The sequence below is a fragment of the Bos grunniens genome, chromosome 3 (assembly GCF_055505025.1).
Source record: "Bos grunniens cultivar Pamir isolate PY7600 chromosome 3, Bosgru_T2T1.0, whole genome shotgun sequence".
In the NCBI taxonomy this organism is placed as follows: Eukaryota; Metazoa; Chordata; class Mammalia; order Artiodactyla; family Bovidae; genus Bos; species Bos grunniens.
The window spans coordinates 41,728,324-41,752,645 of NC_141167.1; the positions used below are offsets into that span (position 1 = coordinate 41,728,324).

The 24,322-nt window shown below is 35.8% G+C and overlaps 1 protein-coding gene across 3 annotated transcripts in view; it reads left to right on the top strand.

Annotated features, from left to right (window-relative positions):
* LEPR (leptin receptor) overlaps positions 1–19,923 on the top strand; it is a 93,637-nt gene extending 73,714 nt beyond the window's left edge. For all 3 annotated transcript variants that reach the window (XM_086390406.1, XM_086390408.1, XM_086390407.1), the window contains exons 15-20: positions 1,964–2,180; positions 3,906–4,088; positions 5,494–5,589; positions 7,373–7,475; positions 8,309–8,384; positions 17,715–19,923. In XM_086390406.1, coding sequence (XP_086246532.1) covers positions 1,964–2,180; positions 3,906–4,088; positions 5,494–5,589; positions 7,373–7,475; positions 8,309–8,384; positions 17,715–17,732 — 693 coding nt within the window. In that variant the 3' untranslated portion in view covers positions 17,733–19,923. The remainder of the gene's footprint in view (positions 1–1,963; positions 2,181–3,905; positions 4,089–5,493; positions 5,590–7,372; positions 7,476–8,308; positions 8,385–17,714) is intronic.
* Positions 19,924–24,322: the final 4,399 nt, after the last annotated feature.

Here is a 24,322-nt window from a genome sequence, read left to right on the forward strand (position 1 = left end):
TAGGGTATGAACTCATGTTTAGCTTAATATGGATACAGATAGATTCACATAGAAATTTTCAGTGGGAAGAACCTCCAACCAAGAATACTCTACCCAGCAAGACTCTTGTTCAGATTTGATGGAGAAATCAAAAGCTTTCCAGGCAAGCAAAAGTTAAGAGAATTCAGCAATATCAAGTCAGCTTTATAACAAATGATAAAAGAGGTTCTCTAGGCAGGAATCACAAGTGAAGGAAAAGACCTACACAAAATAAACCCTAAACAATTAAGAAAATGGTAATAGATCATACATATCAATAATTACCTTAATGTAAATGGGTTAAATGCACCAACCAAAAGACAAACTGCCTGGGCGGATGAAAACATATGCATGCATGCACTTCCACTTACCATATCACTCTACTTAACCCCCTAAATTGTATGTAATTATTTTATATTGTTAGGGTAATTATGTTTCCATTACAGCTTGTAATTATAGTTCTCTTTTCTCTTTTGTCTGGCTATTGATTGAGAAATTTTCATAGATATGTGTATATATAGATATAATACACACACATGCATTTCCTTAATCTGTCAACCGAGAAAGCCATATTCTGGTAGTAAGCAACATTCTCAGATTTGTTTCTAGTACTATTCTCCAATAAAGAAACTAAGGCTCTGTGAAAAAATGCTTGGTAATAGGTCTGGGGCAGGAAATACACAAGATGAGCCTAGAGTAACTTGCAGGACTAGAAAGTAAGGAAGTTTACCATCAATTTTACTTGAGGGTTACAAAAGTAAACATTTGTATGTGAAAACTGACAGGTTGTTTAAAAACAAAATGCAACATAGGTATGATTTTTCATTTATTTCTTGCTGTGCTGTGCTTAGTCGCTCAGTGGTGTCCAACTCTTTGTGACCCCATGGACTGTAGCCTGCCAGGCTCCTCTATCCATGGGGATTCTCCAGGCAAGGAGTGGGTTGCCATGCCTTCCTCCAGGGGACTTTGCCAACCCAGGGATTGAACCCAGGTCTCCCATGTTGCAGGCGGATACTTTACCGTCTGAGCCACCAGGGAAGCCCTTATTTCTTGCAGTGGCTGCTAATATCTTCTCACCACCTACCCAGGTTCTTCCAAGACCTGCAGGGATATAGTTATATGTGTTTGTATTTATGTTTCTCAATTTCTGACTTTTAGAAGAAGAATCTCAATGACAAAAAATGAGAAGCACTGCTCTAGTCTGTTGTGTAGTGTCAAGCTTGCTAAAGGCTGACAAGGTATTAGTAGCACTTAAATCTTACCTGAAACAGGTGAAGGTGATGGCAAAGTGGGATGTATTGTTAATGCTCTGTAGGATGGAAGGATAGAATTGTACTAAGAATGTATTTTACACTGGCATCTCGGTGACCTGGTATGATTTTTTTAACTACAAGACAGACGTTCTGGGGTGCCTTGTACACTGTCCTGATGCTCTCTGTGACTTGTAGTGTCAGCATGTCATGGGAAGAAAAAAAAATGACCAGTCTTACTAAGATTGATAGAAGTGGTGATTAATTTCTTTTCAGCTCTTTCTCATTTCTGCTTTACAGAAACAAAGGGTTACTCCTTTTTTTTTGCTTTTTAGATGAAGAAATGCTCAACTCCCCATTAGTCTTTCTTTTCTCTAAAATTAGAGTGAAACTTCCTGGTAGAAAAGTATCCTATTTATAATCCATACTTCATTATCTTCAAGTGATTTATTCTCTGAGTCTTAAAGAAAAAAAAAATCCATAAGGAGAAAACAAGTTTCCCATGTTCCATAGTCACCCAGACAGCTTCAGGGAGACTGTCAGAGCAGCCCACACTTCAGCCTTGAATTCATCAGAGGTTGCTCTGGTCTGGCCCCTGCCTACCAATGGGAAATGTTTAATCAGAGTTCCAGGAGCTCGGCTTGTATAAAAAGCACTGTAGCCCTTCAGCTAATCAACTTTTGTGTTTACTGTAGCCCCTGATGAAAAATGACTCATTGTGCAGTGTAAGAAGATATGTGGTAAAACATCATACTTCCCACAATGGAACGTGGTTGGAAGATGTGGGAAACCACACTAAACTCACTTTCCTTTGGACAGAGCAAGCACATTCTGTTATGGTGCTGGCCATCAATTCAATTGGTGCTTCTTCTGCAAATTTTAATTTAACATTCTCACGGGCTATCAGCAAAGGTAAGAAAAGGTATAGGGTATTAAACCTGTGCTCCTTTTAATATTTAATCTTTGCAAACCCCTCCCATTCTAAATGATCTTCCAAGAAGCTTACAATTCCCTGAATCAGTCTCTTTTTTACCTTTTATCTCTGTTTTGTCTAAAAAACAATGTAAGTGTATATCCTGATTATGTGATGTGGTCCTTGGGTTTTCACATGGTAGAACATTGTTGAAATAGTATTGTAATAAATGTGAATGTTCTGATAAATCTAAAACTTAAAACTTCTGGGCCAGTGTGGGTTGTAGGTGAATGAATCTCTCTCTCTCTCTTTATATATGTATGTACATATGCATATAATGAGTCCATATATATACACACACATATATTAATAGGTAAAATACACATGTGTGTGTCATATATACTACATATATATATGTGATAGTATAACGTTAGATAGGTACAAGTAATTGCTTAGATTTGAAAATAACTTGTATTTCATTTAATATGTGATGAACCCTCATATTAATTTTGATATATTTGATTAATCAAGGAATTAAGAACCACTTTATATAGGAGCTTGTATAGTATATTCAATGTATAATTTTTAATGAAAAATTCAAATTTCACTTCCCTCTACTAATCATGTACCTTCCTGAAATATTTGCTTATTGCTTTACTTAGATGTGTCCTATCCTTTTTTTTAGTTCTCAGAATACTTTCTACCTTTTCTATGGTATTTTATATCCTGCCTTGTATAGTAATTACTTGTGTACATATAGTGTAAACTTTATGTAAGTTTCACAGCATGTGCACTGTATTTTACACTTAAATATTCTCAATCAATATGTTCTATTAATAGAAATATTTGTTTAATGCTGCACTATGCTAGGTGGTAGAAATTCGAATGTGGGTAAAATTATAATGGTCTCACAGACTTTAATATGTGAGATGAGACAGACTTTAGTCAAATAATCATATAAGTTAATGCCTATTTACAAACTGAGATGCATGTTCCTAGGAAAGGAATATAATTTTATAAAAGAAAAAATATAGGAGCCTAAACCAGTATTGAGGGTCAGAGAAGTTTTCTTGAGGATGCGGTATAGGAATTAAACTTCCATGAAAGGTGGGAAGAAGAGCTCCCCTGAGAGAGGAACAGTCTGACCAAAAATCCTGCGGTCCAGGAGGGGACATGAAGGAGGATCACCAGGGGTGCGCGTGCGCGCATGCGTGTGTGTGTGTGTATGTGTGTGTGTGTGTGTGTGTGTGTGCAGCAAAGCCGGCAGATGTGCTGAGACACGGCCCTTGGGGCATTGTAGGTGTGATGAGAATTTTGTCCTCACTTGTGGAAGTCTGGAGGTTTTGAAGTGGGACTCTGTGCAGAGGGTGTTAAAATGAATAGTTTTGTACTTTGAAAGCATGATTCCATCAGTGGGACAGAAGAGTTGGGGGGAATTAGGATGATTAATAGGCATGTACATTACTACAGAAGAGAACATCTTTTGAACATATCCAATTTGGATTTTAGGTAGAATCTTATTTATCGATAGCATATATTTCCACATCTCTCTGCTTATATGACTTCTGTGATACAAAAATAATTGCCATGTTTTATATTTATTTGTGTAAATATCTGCTTTCTCTTCCTTCTTCCTTTTTCACTAAGTTTTATGTTTCTAAAGACAATTTGGAGATTTTCATTCATTTTGAAGTTAAAAATAAATTTCCTTCTTTTCCCCTCAGTAAATATCGTGCAGTCACTCAGTGCTTACCCTTTAAACAGCAGTTGTGTAATTCTTTCCTGGATGCTGTCACCCAGCAATTACAATCTGATGTATTTTATTCTTGAGTGGAAAATTCTTAATGAAGACAGTGAAATTAAATGGCTTAGAATCCCTTCCTCTGTTAAGAAGTATTATGTCCATGGTAAGCTTACTGTATTTTGATAAGTTTTTCCTATGGGTTAATATGACTCTACAGATTATTAATTCAAATAACACAGTTAATGGAAACTTCAAAAATATAGATAATCCATCTTATTACCTTTAATTCTGTCACCTTGTCACCAGCATTTAATTCTATTTCATTTGTTTTTCACTTAAATATTTATAGTTGTAATCATATTGTATCATTTATAACTTTTCTTCTGGTTGGTTCCTTTGATATATCACAAACATGTTTCTATTTTATCCCTCATCCTTTAACCATCATTAATGATTATATAGCATTTTACTACAAAATATACTTAAACCATTTATTTATTTGAGAACTTTTATGTTGCTTCCAGTTTAACCTTTTTTAAAAAAAAATGAGTTTTAACGGCTTTCGATATCTACTGCCAGATTGTTTTCCCAAATTGTATACCAACTTATGATGCCACTAACAATGAGTGGGAGGGCCAGGCTGAAGGTCTGATGAATAATTTCCCAAAAGTAGACCAGTTACCCTGTAAGGTGAATAAAGTACACAATGTAAGTGCACAGTACAGAATCTCCAAGTTTGAGTAAGCTTTAAGCAGGGACGCTAAGGATTGCTGTAGTACTATTTACAGTGTTATCCCAAAGGCTCATACTTTTCATTCCAAGACCCTAGAATTTAGCGTCAGAGTAAAGAGAAACAAATGACTGATGGAGAACTAAATTCAATTCATTATTACTGTTGTCCAGGTGGTTACTCTATGCTTCAAAGGGATTTATCTCTCGTGGAGTAATATTTGTGTGTCATTAGCATTTGTGAAAATGATAGATCACCGATAGATCCATTTTGAGCTTTGCTATGGAGATGGTCATCTTCCGTAGATCTAGACACCTGGATATGTACAAAGATTCCTGGTCCCCATTCCCAAGTTCTTTACATAGGATTTCCTAAAACTTTAATCTCCCAACTCCCTTGAATAGAGAAGCTGAGTAAACTGAATTCCTATGGAAAGGGAATATTGCTGGCTTTGATCTGGTGGGAAAAGAGGTAGAGCAGATTGTCCAGGAAAGGGAAATGGAACAGCTCATACAGCCCGAACTTGAACAAACTGACTGTCGCTGGAACATGCCTTTGAAAAATTGCAATTTTCTATCTCTGGGTAAAATTTTTAAAACATTATTTGGAAAATTATTGGTGTTACTAGGAGAATTTAGAGTGCTCAGATTCTCTTTGAAACTCCCCAATTATATTTCAGTCCATAGATAGCAGTCATCAGTTTCCAATCCAATTTCAATCAATAAATCATCAGTTTTATATGCATGAAAATATGAGTCACTTAAAACTTTTATATAGATTTCACTCATTAATATTAATTCAGTAAGGATGACTCTTTAAAATATTTTTTTCTCCTCAGATCATTTTATCCCCATTGAGAAGTATCAGTTCAGTCTTTATCCAATATTTACGGAAGGAGTAGGGAAACCGAAGATAATTAATAGTTTTGCTCAAGGTAAAAATTTTTAGTTTCCTTTTACACAGATATGTGGTTTCTTCCTTAGTTAGCAATAATGCTGCCATCTGATTATTCTCTTTCTGATGGAATCATGGAAGAGCCCAGAGTCTTCTGTAGATGTGTCATGTATTAAGGGTATATGGTTCCATGGTGTCATTAAGAATAATCAGGCACGATATTGTGTTTCTGTATTGGTAAGTAAAACTTTCAGTCTCAAATTGGTTAGAAAGTTGATTGCTATTTGGTCGCTAAGTTGTCTCCAACTCTTTGTAACCCCATGGACTGCATCACGCCAGGCTTCCCTGTCCTTCACTATCTCCCAAAGTTTGCTCAAACTCATGTCCATTGAGTCAGTGATGCCATCCAACCATATCATCCTGTTACCCACTTCTCCTCTTGCTGTCAGTCTTTCCCAGCGTCAGAGTCTCTTCTAATGAGTCTGCTCTTCACATCAGAAAGTTGATGGAAACAAAAATGGAAATACCCAGCTATGCCACAAAGTATATCATCATAAAGGTTAATTGAAAAAATATTAATTTGCTGCACAATTAATATAAACACACCTACCCCAAACAATAAGCTTTGACATACTTATGGAGTCTTTAAATTTTCATCATCTTCTAAGGAAGATTTTTCTGAAAATAAAACTGGAGAGACAGGTATAGAAGAAAGTTCACTGGGTGTCATATTTCTAACTCATCTTACTGTACTTGGAGCGGGAAGATTTTTATTTTACTATTATTTTTCAAGTTGTTTTAAAATCTAAGCAACCCAATAATGAAGTTTCAAGAGAGAAATATTTTACTTGGTTTTAGAAGTAAAATAATTATATATAACTTCATTCATGTACTGTTCAACAAATATATATTGAACACTGTTCTAAGCATTGGGGATTGAATATTGAACATCAGTCTGTGCCCTAAATGGAGCTTAAACTCCAGTACTCAAATGACAGACAATAAACAAATAATATAGTCTCATATAGAAATAAGTATATGAAATTAAAATAAAAGTAAAATGAAGGGATAGAGTTAAAATGTGGTGCCTTAGTGTGTGTGTTAGTCGCTCAATCATGTCCTACTCTTTGTGACCCAATGGACTTTAGCCCACCAGGCTCCTCTGTCCATGGAATTTTCCAGGCAAGAATACTGGAGTGGGTTGCCGTTTGTTTCCTTCTCCAAGGGATCTTCCCAATTCAGGAATTGAATCCAGGTCTACCCACACTGCAGGCATATTCTTTACTGTCTGAGCAGTAATGGTGGCCAAAAATGATGGTCTTTTTCTCTAAGAAGGTGGTAAGTCCTGCAAGGACAAAGGGGAAGAACATTTGAGCAAGGGGACAGCAAGTGCAAAGACCCTGAAGAGTGAGCATTCTTGGTGGTCCAAGAAGCAACAAAGAAGTCAATGTGTCTGAAGTGAACAAGATAGAAGTTGATGGGTCTTGTAGAATGCCTTCTCCAGAAGCAGATGACTGATGCAGAGAGCCATCATAACAACTTTAACTGACACTTTGATTCATATAATTGAAAAGTGATCAGATGGAGAGAGCTGGCAAATAAATACTTTTGAGAAAATGTTTTGTTACATTACAAGAAGCATAACTCTGAACAAAATAGTAATTATTTTATGATCAAAGCTATGCTTATGTCTTTCTGATTTTGGTATCTTTAAAGGTCATTCAGATTTACGATGAAATCAGAAAAGGGTATGTTATGATTTTTGATACAGAAATTACTTACTTCCTCAAGATTTTGAGTTGTGTGATTTTTTTCTTTTTCAGATGATGAAAAACACCAGCATGATGCAGATCTATATGTAATCGTGCCAATAATAATTTCCTCCTCAATCTTATTGCTTGGAATATTGTCAGTATCACATCAAAGGTATTGTATGTGGTGTTAAAAATCTCAAGCATATTTAAACCATTTTAAACCCAAATCAGAAACACTAAAATATGCTAAATATTTTATATGTATTCAGTATATAATAAGATGGCATAGGAAGAAAAAGGATTCCTTATTTCAGAAATCCACACTGCATTTTGCTAGCACACATAAGCCTCAGGGAAGAAATTAGATTTTTAACAAAAGTATATACATTCATGAAATAACAAGCTTATAACAGAAAAGCCTAGGCAGTATATTCATAGAGAAATTGTAAATCTAGGTTGAGGATTTTTAGTTGCGAAAATTTATTTGGAACAGTCAATTCACTTATGGTTAGTAGGCATTCTGCTTTTTAAATTTTAGCACTGTGTGGCTCCCTTCTGTCTCATTTGAACTGCTTGAATGGTTCTTTATGTGCGCCATCACTCTGTGCTGAGAGGTCCAGACCACTGAGGTTATTTCACATGTGGCAAATCTCTACAGAAAGTTTTGTCTTCTAGCAGTGAAGAGGGAAAAGTGATTTTAGAATCTGAATTCATCTTCCAATCAAGTGAGCTGATGGGGCCTGTGCAAAGTATTTAGCACAGGGCTAGGCATACAGTTTTCAATAAATGTTAGCTATTTTTTTTTATTATTATTATAGTGATCATTAACTTTGGTCTAGACATAAAGTTGGTAGAAATCTTCCTGTGATGGCATATGAAAGGAAATTTGATCCTACTGTGGCATAACCAGTCTGGTAGACTTAGTTTCTAGTTGGTCGCTTATAAACTGTTAACATTTTCAATGTGAATGTTCTCTAATTCTAATGCCTTGTTTATCCTTTGTAGAATGAAAAAGTTGTTTTGGGAAGATGTTCCAAACCCCAAGAACTGTTCCTGGGCACAAGGACTTAATTTTCAGAAGGTCCTTTTTTCAATTTTTTTAAACCCCAAGTATATAATATTTCATTTTAGATGCTGTATACCTTTTAGAACTTCAAACATTTTTGAGGTTCAAAACTTTTTTTTTAAGGATAAGGTTTAAATTTTATTTTATTCAATTCATCTTAATATGAATCTGTCTAATTTGTTATTTATTTTCATGGATAGGAAGATGCAGGGATTTGAAACCAGGACAAAACAAAATTCAATAGAAAGTTTATCATCTGAATTAACAATACACATACCTTTCTTCTGTGTCATAGTATATCATAAAACAAATATTAGAATGTTAGGGTCAAATCTGATGAAGAACAAATATTTATATATACTTTTTGGGTATAAATTGATTGTTCTTTGGAAAAGGCTGGAATCAATATTTTTAACCCTTGTAATTATCTTCATAATTACTTAAATCAATTAAAAACTACATAATCCTTTCCTAAAACGCCACAATCTGAAAATGCAATTATCATAGTAAAGCTTACATTTATGAAGATAGCTCCTTTCAAGCTACTTATGAAACAATTAGTCAACTTTAATAATTTGCACTTATGTCTATAATAGATTTTCTCAGAAAACTCTAGAATTTAACAAATATATCATTAATTTCCCAAGTTTTCCTTGAAGCAGGGTTGGCTTTCTACCTATAACACTGGGAAAATAGAATTCAGTTTTCATGGCAAAATATCTAAGCGATGTTTTGAACAATAATCATATGGGGTTATTCAGTCTCAATAATTGTGTCATTGTAGTCACGGTTACACGTCTTCAGTGGTTTCTGTTTAGCTACAAGATCAAGTATAGTCCTTTTAAGCTGGTTCTCAATGACTTCTGTCTACAGTCTGTTATCAACTTATATATTCCATTTTTCCTGTCCATGGGCCTTAGTCATGCTGACACTATTTCTCTCACCTCTACAGACCCCTCTATGTCAGTGAAGAGTTTGCTCTAAGCTCTTCTTTCCCCAAACCTTCTGTGAACAATGTAGTTCAGAAGAAATTCTGCCCCCTCCAAGTTTCCAGAGCATTTCATTATTTGTTGTGAAGAGTGTTCTGAGTTCTAGGGCTGTATTTTAAGACCACATATATTATTGAGCTCCTCCTGCTAAACGCAAAATACTAAGGTCAAGATTCACAAAAGAATTAATAAAATGCTGATATAATATGTCCATTTATTTATGTGCAGATCATTGAGATACATATCCTTACATTCATTAAGATTTTTATTTCAGTTCTTGGTGGCTTAGTTTCCTCTCCTGTAAAATGAGGTTTAATAGAACTTACCTCATTGAGTTGTTTCAGGGAGTAAAGAAGATGGTACTTCCAAATAGTAGTGTCTCAATAAATTATCATTATATTGCATATTTACATGTTTTACATTATTATTCTGTCAGTTACCCCACGGAATAAGTATTAGCATCTCCATTTATAGAAGGAAAAACCCGTCTTATACTGGCTAGGTAACTTGTTTTAGAGTCTGACTTAGTTTACTAATTTGTCTAATTTTTAAGCCCATTCTATTAGTAATTGTTCTCTCTGGCTTTCCTGTTTTTGACCATGACCCTTGGTGAGAAATATGCTTTACCTTGCAACCTAGTAAATGTATAGATATAAATAATATGCATTTGCAGTGTCCTCTATCTTCAAAATTTTATTTCATTTAAAAAATACTGGTTACAACCCTCTAACTTCATTCACATACTAATGAATATGATTTGCAATAACAAAATCACTGCTCTACAATTTACCAATGAACAAGTGAGTGAACAAAATCAGTAATATTGTGGGCAAAACAATGCAAGCAACTAAATTATAATCTTTCAGCAGAAGAGAGTGTTTTATCTTCAGACTTGGTAGCACTGTAGTTTCACATACTTACATGCATACATTATCTTTACAGAAACTTCACTTTGCCTGAATCTAACCAGCCCCATACCCATACACTTCTCAGCTATGCCCTTACTATAAGCCACAGAATCTCCTTTCATGAAAACAGACCTGATGATTTTTTCAATTAGTAAAATATTTATTCCTCTCCTTTCTCTTCCATTATGAATTCGTACAGTGACAGTTATTGAAGTGATAGTGACATTTCAGCCATGTATATTTATTTGTCATTCATTCATTCCTTTGTTCAACAAGCACATAATGAGAATGAGTATTTACGTGTAAGTCTAGGATGTTGCTAGGCTCTGGGAAAACAATTTTTAAGATATCGTTCTTACCATCTAGGCAGTGACAGGGAGGTCACAGAGGAATGACTGGCTAAAAGCAGTATAGAATGAGCTTGTCTTCTTTTCTCTCTCTAAAATTGTTTATTCATTTATAGTTCAATCATTAATTCATCCCATGCATTTATTCAAGGGATATTTATTGAATAGTTATCCTAATGCCAGTCAACTCATCTAGGCCTTGGGGTTAAAATGGTGGGAAAATAAAAACTCTTGGAGTGTACAGTCTATGGGAAAGATAAGATTAATCAGTTTATAACTGAAATAACTATATGTGTTATATATAATATATATTATGATACTATTACAAACACTAATAATGATAAACGTGTTGTGAAATAAAGGGACCCAGTGTGCTGAGTGTATTATGTGGGATCAGGGGTGGTGAGTGAGTGAATGTAAGAACGTGGCAGTTGAGCTAAGATCTGGGAGATGAACGGTGATCAAGCAGGATTTGTGGTGGAGGGTGAGAGCCCAGGCAAGTCCACCTGTGAAAACAAAGCCCTGTGGTAGGAAGGACCTTAGCACATTCACAAACTGAAAATAGGGGGGTTAAAAGACAAAGAGTAAAAAGGAGACTATTTGCTTAAATATTGAGGTTTTTTTTTTTTGAATATGAGAGGAATTTTGTAAAAAAAATCGAAGTACTTATCTAACTAAAAATGTAAACACTTCACCGTGTCAGTATATATACATTCTGGAAATAACAATCCTACTGTCTCAGAGAAGCTGAAACACTCAGTCTTCAAAATGGTAAGCTCTGAAATCTCTATGAACCACCAGGAATAATGGCTTCTAAGTATTTGCCAGGGCAGGGAAATGGTCAGGCCCACCTCAGCAAAATGTAGTTTGACCCTGCATCAAGTTTTTCCATTTTCCAGAAAATGCTGGACACAAAAGAATGTAGACTGAGTCAGTGACTCTAGCCTACAGGCTACCCCGCTGTGTCATGTAGCTCCCTGAGGAGGAGCGTCATGCCAGAGCAGATCACCTGGCAGACATGTGCAATAGACAGAAATATCACCACATGTCCTCAGGTTCTGGTAAACTGAGAAAGAGTGAAGAATTTCTAAGTAGGGTGGGTGAATGACATTATTTGTAAGACTGATTTTTTTTTTTTACTTTTGCAAATATTAGACTTTAAAATCTTATAAGATATTCTTTAAGCATAACGAGCCCTCAAGGTACTCAGTTTATTACTTGGCTTAACAGGTACTCAGTTAGGAATAAAGCAGTTTTTGGAATGTATCAGGAATATTTGAAGAGTAAAGAATGTAAAAAATTTCAAAGGTTTTACTGATGATAAATTCAATGACTAAATAACTAAAATTCAATAACTTCTTAAAATCTCACCTTCTACTTTAATCTCCTAACTAAAAGTACTTTTTTGGGGACAAATAATACAGTATAATTCACATTATATTTCTAAAGAGGACAAGACAATTTACTATCTGCTCCAAACTTTCATATTCATATTATTTTATTTGATTTGGTCATAGACCTAATAGCTTTATATTTTCTGATTACAAAACTGAGGCACAGATTGGTTCAGCAGCTTGTCTTGATCAGACAGCCTGTAGGTGTGAAAACCTTGTTTAAACTCAGGTTCATTGTGCTCACATTGATACCCTTCCCATCAAGTCCATGTTAACAATGGATTGCTTAATATACTTAATGCCACTAAATTGTGCACTTAAAAATAGTTGAAATAATAAATTTTATGTATATCTTAACACAAAAAAATTGGCAAAGAATCCGAATAGACATTTCTGCAAAGAAGATGTACAAATAGCCAAAAAGGAAAAATGAATATATGTTCAATGTGATTAGGAAGAGATTAGGGAAATGTAAACCAAAAGCACAAGCTAGCACTCTGTGCTAGCAAGGATGGTATAATAAAAACAACAGGTAGTAAGTGTTGGTGAGAATGTGGAGAAACTGGAACTTTCCTGTACTGCCAACATGAACGTTAAAATGGTGCAGCCATTTGCTCTTAATTTTTCTGGCCGGTCACCTTTGTATTTCTAAAAATAAGATACTTATGTCATTATGAGATGTAAATATTTAGTGATTTCTGGCTGAAATGAGGACTTAATTCTGCACATACTTTTTTGCCCCTTCTTTCCCCATGCTATTTCCATATCATATTGTTAGTCACTTCTTTTTTCAGTTCCTTCAGTAATCAGTCTATAATCTCAGGATAGTCTTCTAAAACTCCATTTGTTGTTCCGTGAAATAGAGACTGTTTCTTAGAACCTCCCCCCTTTATTAAAATAAAATAAAGACATTAGTACTCTTACCTTTCCCTCCATGTCTCTCTCCACTTTCCAATCTTTGTCAACTGTAACTTTACATTTTCACTTAAGTAAAGGTCGATAGCATGTTCTGTGCGATAATTTGTCTGGAGTTAATTTTAAAAAATGAAAACCCAATAAACTGTATTTTCATTGTTATGAGTTTATAAATATTGTTCCTTGCAGAACCAAGTAATATAATGAGATTATATTACCACACTTTGTGGTTCCAATGACACAAAATAGTTAAAAAAAATATTTTAGAAACACTCCACCCTGTTGATCTGAATTTTGTGAAATTTTAGTTGGCCTCATTTTTAATTTTTATGCTTTGTTTTGTGTTTGTTTTGCTTTTTCTAGAGCTTCTAATTGCTTCTTAATTTTTTTTTAACCTTCTGTGTGCTGTCATTGTATGTGCATCTTCACTGGAGACCTGTTCCCCAGGCACTCTGTCCAGGAAATCCTCTATCCTCCTACTGTGATCTGGATTAGGCCTTTTCTAACATTACTACAAGCTATCCCTCTGAATTTTCCCTTAATTGGTTTCTAGTCAGGGCATGCAATGCAGGAGACCCTGGTTTGATTCTGGTGTCAGGAAGATCCCTTGGAGAAGGGAAAGCTGGTTTCTAGTGGAAAACTGTTCTCTAGACTCTTTTCCTCCTCTTTTTTGATTAACTACTTCCTTACATAACCTGCCAGGAAATATTGTGTAAGTTGAAGTCTCTCCAAGCCTGAAATTCTTTTTATTGTGCCTTCCTTTATTGATATTTTGGTGGAATAGCAAGTTCTAGGTTGACAAGCCTTTCCAATAAAACTTTGAGACAATTCCTGCCTTATCCTGTAGCATCTGGTATCACTTCTGAGAAGTCTAGTGCCACTCTGATTTTTACTCCTCACTGGTATCATACAGTTTTCTTGCTTTTAATATATTATCCCTGTAATTGATGTTCTAAAATTTTAGTGATAGGTCTAAACCTATTTAGAAAGATTCTTTTTCATTTAACTTTGTTCTTGTTTGAAAACACTTTTGATTCCAATCCCCTGTCAATTCTAAGAAATTATATTATTTCTTTGATAACTTCCTCTCCTCTTATTTCTTTGGATCTCATTCTAGAATATATATTACATGGATGTTGGACCCTCTGCATAGATATATACTTCTTATCTCTTCTCTAATATGTTCTGTTTCTTTGTCTTTTTTTTAATTTATATTTGAGACCTTGCCATACCCTGTTCCTTCAGTGCTTCTATTGAACATTTGCTCTTTATAGTTGTAAATTTCCAACTATTAATTTTCAGTGTATCCTGTTCTGACTTTATGCATGCAATATTTTCTTACTAAAAATACCAATTCAGAGGATCATTCTTTGTTTTAAAAATTCTCTTTTCTTTTATTCCTTGAACTCTGTTTCTGCTAGGATCATATTCGCCTCCTGTTTATCTTGGCTTTTTAAAAAATCTCACACTTTCCACACATATGTGGTAATCCTTTGTTTTTCTTTCATATTTAAGAAAGGGATTGCTTCCCTGAATGGGTTAGAAAGAGCTCTGCTAGATGAGGAAAGACAGGTTCATAGACACCAATACTCCTCAGCTGCTAGATTCCTCCCCAGATAATTTTCCAATTACTTTTAAGAACAAATCTTCAATTTGAGTGTGGGGAGTATGAAGCCTTTTCCATGTGTAGTAGAGGGAGTAGAAGAGCCCCATTCCATATAAAGAATTTTCTATTTTCAGACAAAGGTCTCATTTCTTCCTGTGTTTTTACCTGCCTTTTCTTCACTCCTCCCCCCATCTCCACTATATCAGTTCAGTTGGTTCACTCAGTTGTGTCCAACTCTTTGTGACCCCATGGACTGCAGCACTCCAGGCTTCCCTGTCCGTCACCAACTCCCGGAGCTTGCACAAACTCATGTCCATCGAGACAGTGATGCCATCCAGCCATCTCATCCTCTGTCACCCCCTTCTCCTCCTGCCTTTAATCCTTCCCAACATCAGGATCTTTTCCAATGAGTCAGTTCTTTGCATCAGGTGGCCAAAGTATTGGAGCTTCAGCTTCAACATCAGTTCTTCCAATGAATATTCAGGACTCATTTCCTTTAGGATTGACTGGTTGGATCTCCTTGCAGTCCAAGGGACTCTCAAGAGTCTTATCCAACACCACAATTCAAAACCATCAGTTCTTCAGCGCTCAGCTTTCTTTATGGTACAACTCTCACATCCGTACATGACTACTGGAAAAACCATAGCTTTGACTAGATGGACCTTTGTTGGCAAAGTAACGTCTTTGCTTTTTAATATGCTATCTAGGTTGGGCATAGCTTTTCTTCCAAGGAGCAAGTGTCTTTTAATTTCATGGCTGCAGTCACCATCTGCAGTGATTTTGGAACCCAAGAAAATGAAGTCTGTCACTGTTTCCATGGTTTCCCCATCTATTTGCCATGAAGTGATGGGACTGGATGCCATGATCTTTGGTTTTTTGAATGTTGTGTTTTAAGCCAACTTTTTCACTCTCCTCTTTCACTTTCATCAAGAGGCTTGTTAGTTCTTCTTTGCTTTCTGCTGTAATGGTGGTGTCATCTGCATATCTGAGGTTATTGATATATGATCTCCACTATATGCAACAGGGCAAACTGTCTTTCTCTTCATCTAGGGCTTCCCTGGTGGCTCAGCTGGTAAAGAATCTGCTTGCAATGTGGGAGACCTGGGTTCAATCCCTGGGTTGGGAAGATTCCCTGGAGAAGGGAAAGGCTAGCCACTACAGTATTCTGGCCTGGAGAATTCCATGGACTGTAAAGTCCCCCAGGTCGCGAAGAGTCAGACACGACTGAGTGACTTTCACTTTCACTTTTCACTTCCCCCCCCATCTCCAGTATATGCAACAGGGCAAACTGTCTTTCTCTTCAGCTATAGCCCACCCTGGAGGTATTTCAGTCTGCAGCTCATCTCCTTTGGTCTACTACACTCCTCCACTTGTTTTCCATCTATTAGAAATTTGAGATCTCATTCCCTCTTAACCTTCTCAGATTATCTCATTTGATTTATTCATGCACTTTCATTCTAACAGAGCCTCTATAGAGATAAGAAAGAAACATGCATGCTCAAACTGCCATCTTGAACCACAATACTTTCCTACACCATTTCTCACAATACTTTAAAAACCAGAATCTTTAACAGCATTGCAATCAATTATACTTCAATAAAATAAATGAAACAAATCAAAATCTTTTTAAAAGTTCTGAAATAGTTTAAAAATAAAAATTTTAAACAAAGGTTGAAATTCTTGTTGTAGGAAAACATATTGCAGTAAGTCAATAGCCTTGTTTTGCTTCTAATTCAAAACTTTTTTTAACCTCTTTGTTTAGCATTTTGTCTAATCTGTTAGTTTCTTCCTCTAAATCCAAACCATCTACATTTGAGGTGTCTGCGTGTGATCTAACCCTGCTCCTTTGTTGTCTACATTTATGTCTATTTCCACGAAGTGTACTCCCACTTAACAACCTAAATACTTTGGAGTGTTTAAACTAAAACCAAATGGATTTTTTTTCTTTTTAGTCAAAGACTATCCGAGATTACACCACCTGTTCTAGTTCTCAAAAGAAAAAGCTTAGCAACCCATAATGGAGAAGGCAATGGCACCCTACTCCAGTACTCTTGCCTGGAAAATCCCGTGGACGGAGGAGCCTGGTAGGCTGCAGTCCATGGGGTCGCTAAGAGTCGGACACGACTGAGCGACTTCAACTTTCACTTTTCACTTTCATGCATTGGAGAAGGAAATCGCAACCCTCTCCAGTATTCTTGCCTGGAGAATCCCAAGGATGGGGGAGCCTGGTGGGCTGCTGTCTATGGGGTCGCACAGAGTCAGACACGACTGAAGCGACTTAGCAGCAGCAGCAGCAGCAACCCATAAACTCCTAATACCGTTCTCATGGACCTGAGGCAGATTGTCCCTGAAATTACTAGAACAGCCTTGCAGAAGTGTGAAAGAGCTAATGTAGTCTCCCAAAATATGATTTCCATTTTCTCTATTTTCTTGTCCTTCTTAATATCTATATATGTGCCCTTGGGTCATAATGAACCAGAAGAGACGGTAAATTAATCAGCTCAAATCTATCACAGCAAATAGAAAAAGCAAAAGAAAGAACATGTTCTCCTCCCTATTTGTGTTGAAAATATCTTTCATCTTCCACTGTATTATAGACATTGTTTGGTTAGAAAAACATTCAGAGTCCTCACTCTACTTTGGTTAGCTGTACAACTTTAAGCCTTGATCGCTTTGTCTATAATAAAGGGAGAAATGTGGACCAGATGATTTCTTTGAACTTTTTTCTAGATTAAAAAAAACATGATAATTTTATTCTTCTTTACTATTTCAAGTCTTCTCTATTTTAATTGAAAAAAATTATTTTCAGAGATCTACTACTTTACTCTTTCTTGTTCCAAATTCTCTAATATTTGCTGTTTTTCCTCCACTTGCTTTTAATTTTCTCAAGCTCTTTGTTCTTCTTTGCTTTTACTTATTCTATTATTCCTCTATAGATTTTCTTTTCTGGGATCGCTAAGGCTATCCTTAGAGTGTGATATTAAGGCCTGCATTAAGAAAATGATAGAGACCACCTTAGTTCAAAATGTTATCTTTTCTTAAAAACATGCATTACTGTAGTTTAACACAAGAATTTATGATCCACAACCCATCCCTGACAGAACATCTCTTTGATTTCTTTTATCTTTTGCTTTCTGAGTGTTTTTTTATTTTGCTTCCTTATTTTGTTTTATTTTATCTGAACAGAGAACGGACATTCTTTGAAGTCTAATCACGATCACTACCGATGAACCCAATCTGCCAGCTTCCCAACATTCTATAGAGTATTAGAAGATTTTTACATTTTGAAGAAGGGGAGACAATCTAAAAAAAGATTGGTGAAACTATTGAGAACTAAAATATGGTGAATTATGTTGATTTAGAACTTAAAATAGATGGGTAAATTTGGAATTCAAGACATTGATCTCAGTCCAGTTCAGTTTGGATGTATGATTACTTCTCAGGTCATCTCAAAAGTAGTATTTATGATATCTGGCTTTTGATTTGTCCTTTGTCTGGTCATAAAACATTGAAAAATATGACTGTTGCTCTCAGCACATATCTATTAGTTACCATCAAATTTATAGTAGATAATGCTGTAACTGCAAATACAATGACACTAAATATAAAATGTAGCAAAAGTTTTTAGTTTACATTTTATGTCCAAAAATTTCCATTTTATATCCTTTTATAGACACTTCAGCCTATAAATTGAACCATTTCGGTATTCTTTATAATGTCTTGGAGATCTTATATATATTTAACTCTGATCCATATGGGAATTTTCATTTTAGCCTTGAAAATGGCCTAAATGCTAACTTCCATTTCAGTTCAAAGACAGTTTGTTCTGGTCAAGGCCAGTAGAAGTTACAGTTCATTTTGGGTTGACCTGACATATCCAGGTCAGACTGACCAGATAAGAAAACACATCAGCTTCCAATTCAGCATCTTTGTGAAATTCTTGAATAAATTTAATTTATTTACACTGAACCACCAAAAGCTTCTAGCAGGCAGGGAAGTGGGCGGTGATGCAAAAAGGGAGACTCTAGAGCTTTTAGTAATAGCTCAAAGCAAACCCAGGACTTTCCTCCCTGAAAAAAAGACCACCATTAATGCTATGAATTACCTTGTGTGCTATGCTGCTCACATTCAAAATAAACCAAAGCCTCTGCTTGATTAACCCAAATAATATTTAAATTTAGGATACATATGCTTCACTTACTTTTAGATTTCATTTACAGTTTGATTTGAATGTTAAAAAAAAAAAAACCCTAAAAATCAAGAAGAAAGAGTCCTTTCCCCACTTCATTGACTTTTAAGAGATGTCATTGGAATGTAATTGAAGTGTGAAAATATGAAAGGATATTAATTCCTTCTAACTGAGTACATATTTAATATGCTCTCAGACTGTTCTAAAATCTTGAAATATTAGATGCATATGGTAATTGAAATGATTTTTTAAACATACTCTTAATAAATGTTTGTGACCCATTGATAAAATATACTTTAATAATATATGAATATGTGTTTGCTGTTGTTGTCTTCCATTATTAGTGAACTCTTTCATCAAATGCATTTGAAGAAGTAAATTATTTGGTATAACAGATTAATTACCGATTATGAAGTTTTAGAGGGCATGAAATATGTCAAACATGTCATTTGAAGAACATCTGTGAGTTTGCATGTTATGTGCTATTCTTATTTTTGTTTTCAATGTTAATAGTATGTAGTTCCTTTATTTGTAGATCTTAATTTCTTGGTTCATTTAAATTTTAAGAAAATCAATACATATATAGTAGTAACCTTAAGAAAAAATAAAATGAGCAAAAAATTTTTGAAGGAAATTATATAAATTTAATTATATATTTCTCTCAGAAAGAAAACAGGAAGAGGAATAGTTTTCTCTTTACACATTATGTTCATAGAATAATAGAAAACTTTGTGTTAATACAGTATTTGTTATTATATAGTATTTTAATCTCTGTATAAATCTATTCCATTATATTTGGTGTATTTATTCCTTTATGGTTATTATCACCCATATATTTCATTGAGTTCAACATTATGTTAAATGAATTGTCTTTTTATATGGAATATATTTGCCATTATGAATGTTGATTATATCATTATTTCAAGCAATATATCTGAATTCATTCTGTTAGTTTAAGAATTATAAAGTTCAAAATTTTAATTATATGTATAGCATAAAATTGAACACATTTTCTATAGTACTTCATTTAGTTGTGTTAATTTTTCAATCTGCTGTGTCTACAGTTTTGTTTATTTTGCATTTATTTTTTCAATATGTTTACATTGTATGAGTTGAGCTTTTTTGCACATAGATGCTTGCTTGTAGCTGCTTAGCAGGGTTTGTTGTTGTAATGTAACCACTGTTCTTATAAAACTATGATGTACATTTGTTTTGCATCTTTGTCTTCATTCCACATGTCCTATAGTTTATATTTTTATGTGAAGTTATTTATAAGGAATGGTTATTTAAAAGGCTGTGATCATCTCTTTCACCTTAATTGTTTTCAACAAATAGATATTCTTAGTTCTTATTTTCTGATAGTCATAAATAGATTTTTAGTATGATGTAAGGTAGATAAGATCACATATAGTTTACCTTCATATCATATATTAGGTCATGGAGTAGTTATTTTAGCTATCTGTAGCCAAGTTGTATTGCTCCTTTGATTTTTGAAAACATTTTTTTATTCATTTCTGTCTATGCTGTGTCTTCACTGTCATGCGGGCTTTTCTCTAGTTGTGGAGCCAGGGTTTCTCGTTGCGGTGGCTTCTCTTATTGCAGAGCACGGGCTCTAGGGTGAGCGGGCTTCAGTAGCTGCAGGAGTTGTGGCTCCCGGGCTCTAGAGTGCAGGCTCAATAGTTGCGGCCCACAGGCTTAGCTGCTCCATGGCGCGTGGGATCTGTCAGCATCAGGGATGGAACCTGTGTCTCCTGAATTGTCACGTGGATTCTTTACCACTGCACCACCAAGGAAGGCCTGCTCATTCGATTTTGTATCAATTTACCTTTTAAACTTGATGTAAGAGATTTCAGTTTGTGGAAGTGTAATTTGCTATACAATATTAGAAATTCTTCTAGAGATAACACTTTCTAATTTCAGTGTTCTCAGTCACATCTGACTCTTTGAAACCTCATGGACTATAGCCCGTCAGGCTCCTATGTCCATGGGATTTTCCAGGCAAGAATACTGGATCCCCTTCTCCAGGGGATCTTCCTGACCCAGGAATCGAACCCACGTCTATTGTGTCTCCTGCGTTGGCAGGCATATTTACCACAAGCACGACCTGGGAAGCCATTGAGAGCTATGCACTTTCAGGTACTATCTAATATATTCCTTGTACAAAGCTACAAGGTATATATTGAACACAATTTTACACATGAGGAAACTGAAAGGCAGAGAGGTTAATGTACTTGTCCATGATCATAGAAACGGAAGGGCTCAAATTTAAGTCTTTCTCATTCCTCTTTTAAACAGTATCTTATACTACCTGTCCCTTATGATTTTTGATCTATTTATTTCAGTCCAAAATCAATTAGTTTATGGTTGATTTATGTCCTTTCATACTAACTTTCACACTTCCATTTCTTCCATGATATCATAGTGAAGCAAAACAAAACAAAACAGAAATCAATACAATTGAGGATTAAAATATGTCTTTTCTTTTAGCCAGAAACATTTGAGCATCTTTTTATCAAGCATACAGAATCAACGACCTTTGGTCCTCTTCTTTTGGAGCCTGAAACCATTTCAGAAGATATCAGTGTTGATACATCATGGAAAAATAAAGATGAGATGGTGCCAGCAACTACAGATGCTCTACTTTTGACGACTCCAGATCTTGAAAAGGGTTCTGTTTGTATTAGTGACCAATGCAGCAGTGCTCAATTCTCTGAGGCTGAGAGCACAGACATAACCTGTGAGGATGAGAGCAGGAGACAGCCCTCTGTTAAATATGCCACCCTGCTCAGCAACTCTAAATCAGGTGAAACTGAGGAGGAGCAAGGACTTATAAATAGCTCAGTCAGCAAATGCTTTTTGAGCAACAATTCTCCACCAAAGGATTCTTCCTCTAAGAGATCATGGGAAATAGAAACCCAGGCATTTTTTATATTGTCAGATCAGCATCCCAATATAATTTCACCACACCTTCCGTTCTCAGAAGGCCTGGATGAACTTTTGAAACTTGAGGGAAATTTCCCTGAGGAAAATAATAATGAAAGGCCTGTCTATTATTTAGGAGTCACTTCAATCAAAAAGAGAGAGAGTGATGTGTTTTTGACCAATGAGTCAAGAGTGTTGTCCCCATTCCCAGCCCACTGTTTATTCACTGACATCAGAATCCTCCAGGACAGTTGCTCACACCTTGTAGAAAATAACTTCAACTTAGGAACTTCTGGTCAGAAGACTTTTGTATCTTACATGCCTCAATTTCAGACTTGTTCCACTCAGACTCAGAAAATAATGGAAAACAAGATGTGTGACCTAACTGTTTAATTTCATTCTGGAAATATCTAAGATTTATGATGTAAATGAGTCATATGAAGGTTAATATATTTCATCATTGGTTAGGAGAGTAGAAAAGAAAACAGAGTCAAATTTGAAAATGATTGTTCCAGAACTAATGGTAGCCATACTCACTCAAATAATACAGACAAAGGTTGTGAGAAAGCCTTCAAGAGCCTAACAATGTAGACTGACTCTTCTAATGATTTTGCTAATCAGCTACAGTGGGACAGTCTCCAGAGACTTTTGTCTAGCTAGCCATAAACTCAACAGTAGTATATTTGGGGACATAGAACCTATATAGAAGGAGCTAATCATCTGAATTACATTCACATCTGAAAGACTTCACATTAACACTTGTGAAAATGTAACTATTTTCAAGGGTGTGGTTATTTTGCCTTCAGTTGTCTTTACTGTGCATTCATTTACACACACACACACACACACACACACACACATACAATCATATCCAATAGGCATCCTTGTGCATTTTAAATGTACGTGATGTATGTGTATTTTGTGATGTTAGACTGTGTGATTTAAAAGTGTTTTTATTTAACAGACTTACCTTGAGCGCTTACTCTGTGATCCACACTCAGCTAAATGTGTAGATAAATAGAGGATATTGCCCTGGGCTAGGGGATATACTCGGAAAAGGCGATGACACCCCACTCCAGTACTCTTGCCTGGAAAATCCCACGGACGGAAGAGCCTGGTAGGCTGCAGTCCATGGGGTCGTGAAGAGTCAAACACGACTGAGCCACTTCCCTTTCACTTTTCGCTTTCATGCATTGGAGAAGGAAATGGCAGCCTACTCCAGTGTTCTTGCTTGGAGAATCCCAGGGATGGGGGAGCCTGGTGGGCTGCCATCTATGGGGTCACACAGAGTCAGACACGACTGAAGTGACTTAGCAACAGCAAGGGGATATACTTGTGAAGATACATAAGAAATCAGTCTTTATATATTAAATCTAAGATCTGTACCATAGAATAAAACTACCTATTAGAATGATGATACCCACAGGTATTTTGGTAGCCACACGTATTTGTGAAAATATACTGTCTGCCTTAACTTTTCTTTGGCTTCTCTGGTAGGTTGGTTGGTAAAGAATCTGCCTGCAATGCAGGAGACCCCAGTTCAATTCCTGGGTTGGAAAGATCCTCTGAGAAGGGATAGGCTACCCACTCCAGTATTTTTAGGCTTCCCTTGTGGCTCAGCTGGTAAAGAATCTGCCTGCAATGTGGGAGACCTGGGTTCGACCCCTGGGTTGGGAAGATCCCCTGGAGAAGGGAAAGGCTACCCACTCCAGTGTTCTGGCCTGGAGAATTCATGGACTGTATAGTCCATGGGGTTGCAAAGAGTTGGACACGGCTAAGTGACTTTAACTTCACTAACTCTTCTTTATAAAGATGTTGACATGCTCATTTTCTGATACAATTAGATAGTTAGATATTACTGTATGTGACTCTGGAGTCCTTGTCTTCCTCATTCTCTCTTGCATATACACTAGTTTTTTCTCATTTACTGAGCATTCTCCCTATGTATAAACGAACCACTATGCTAATACTTTCCTTGCTGCTGTGCTGTGCTTAGTCACTCAGTCGTGTCTGACTCTTTGCGATCCCATGGAATGCATCCTACCAGGCTCTTCTGTCCCATGGAATGCATCCTACCAGGCTCTTCTGTCCATGGGGATTCTCCAGGCAAGAATACTGGAGTGGGTTGCCATACCTTCCACCAGGGGATCTTCGCAACCCAGGGGTCAAACCCAGGTCTCCCACATTGCCGGCGGATTCTTTACCAGCTGAGCTAACAGGGAAGCCCCAATACTTTCCTTACTTTAGGTAAATTAATTATTGAAATAATTGTATGAAACATGTTCTACTATTATATTCCTTTTAAAAATTAGAAGATTAAGTAATTTTCCCCAAGATCATAGGTAGTGGAATTCAGTTATAAACCCAGAACTTTTTAAGCTAGTGATTATGCTTTTAACCCATACCTTACATTGTCATCCATTAAAAAAAAAGATCTGACCTGTAATCTAATAAAATTTAAGTAGAATTCAGACTTAAATTGAAGAAAGTAGGGAAGGCCTCTAGACCATTCAGGTATTACCTAAATCAAATCCTTTATGATTATACAATGGAAGTGACAAATAGATTCAAGGGATTAGATCTGATAGAGTGCCTGAAGAACTATGGATGGAAGTTCACGACATTGTACAGGAGGCAGTGATTAAGACCATCCAAAGAAAAACAAATGCAAAAAGGCAAAATG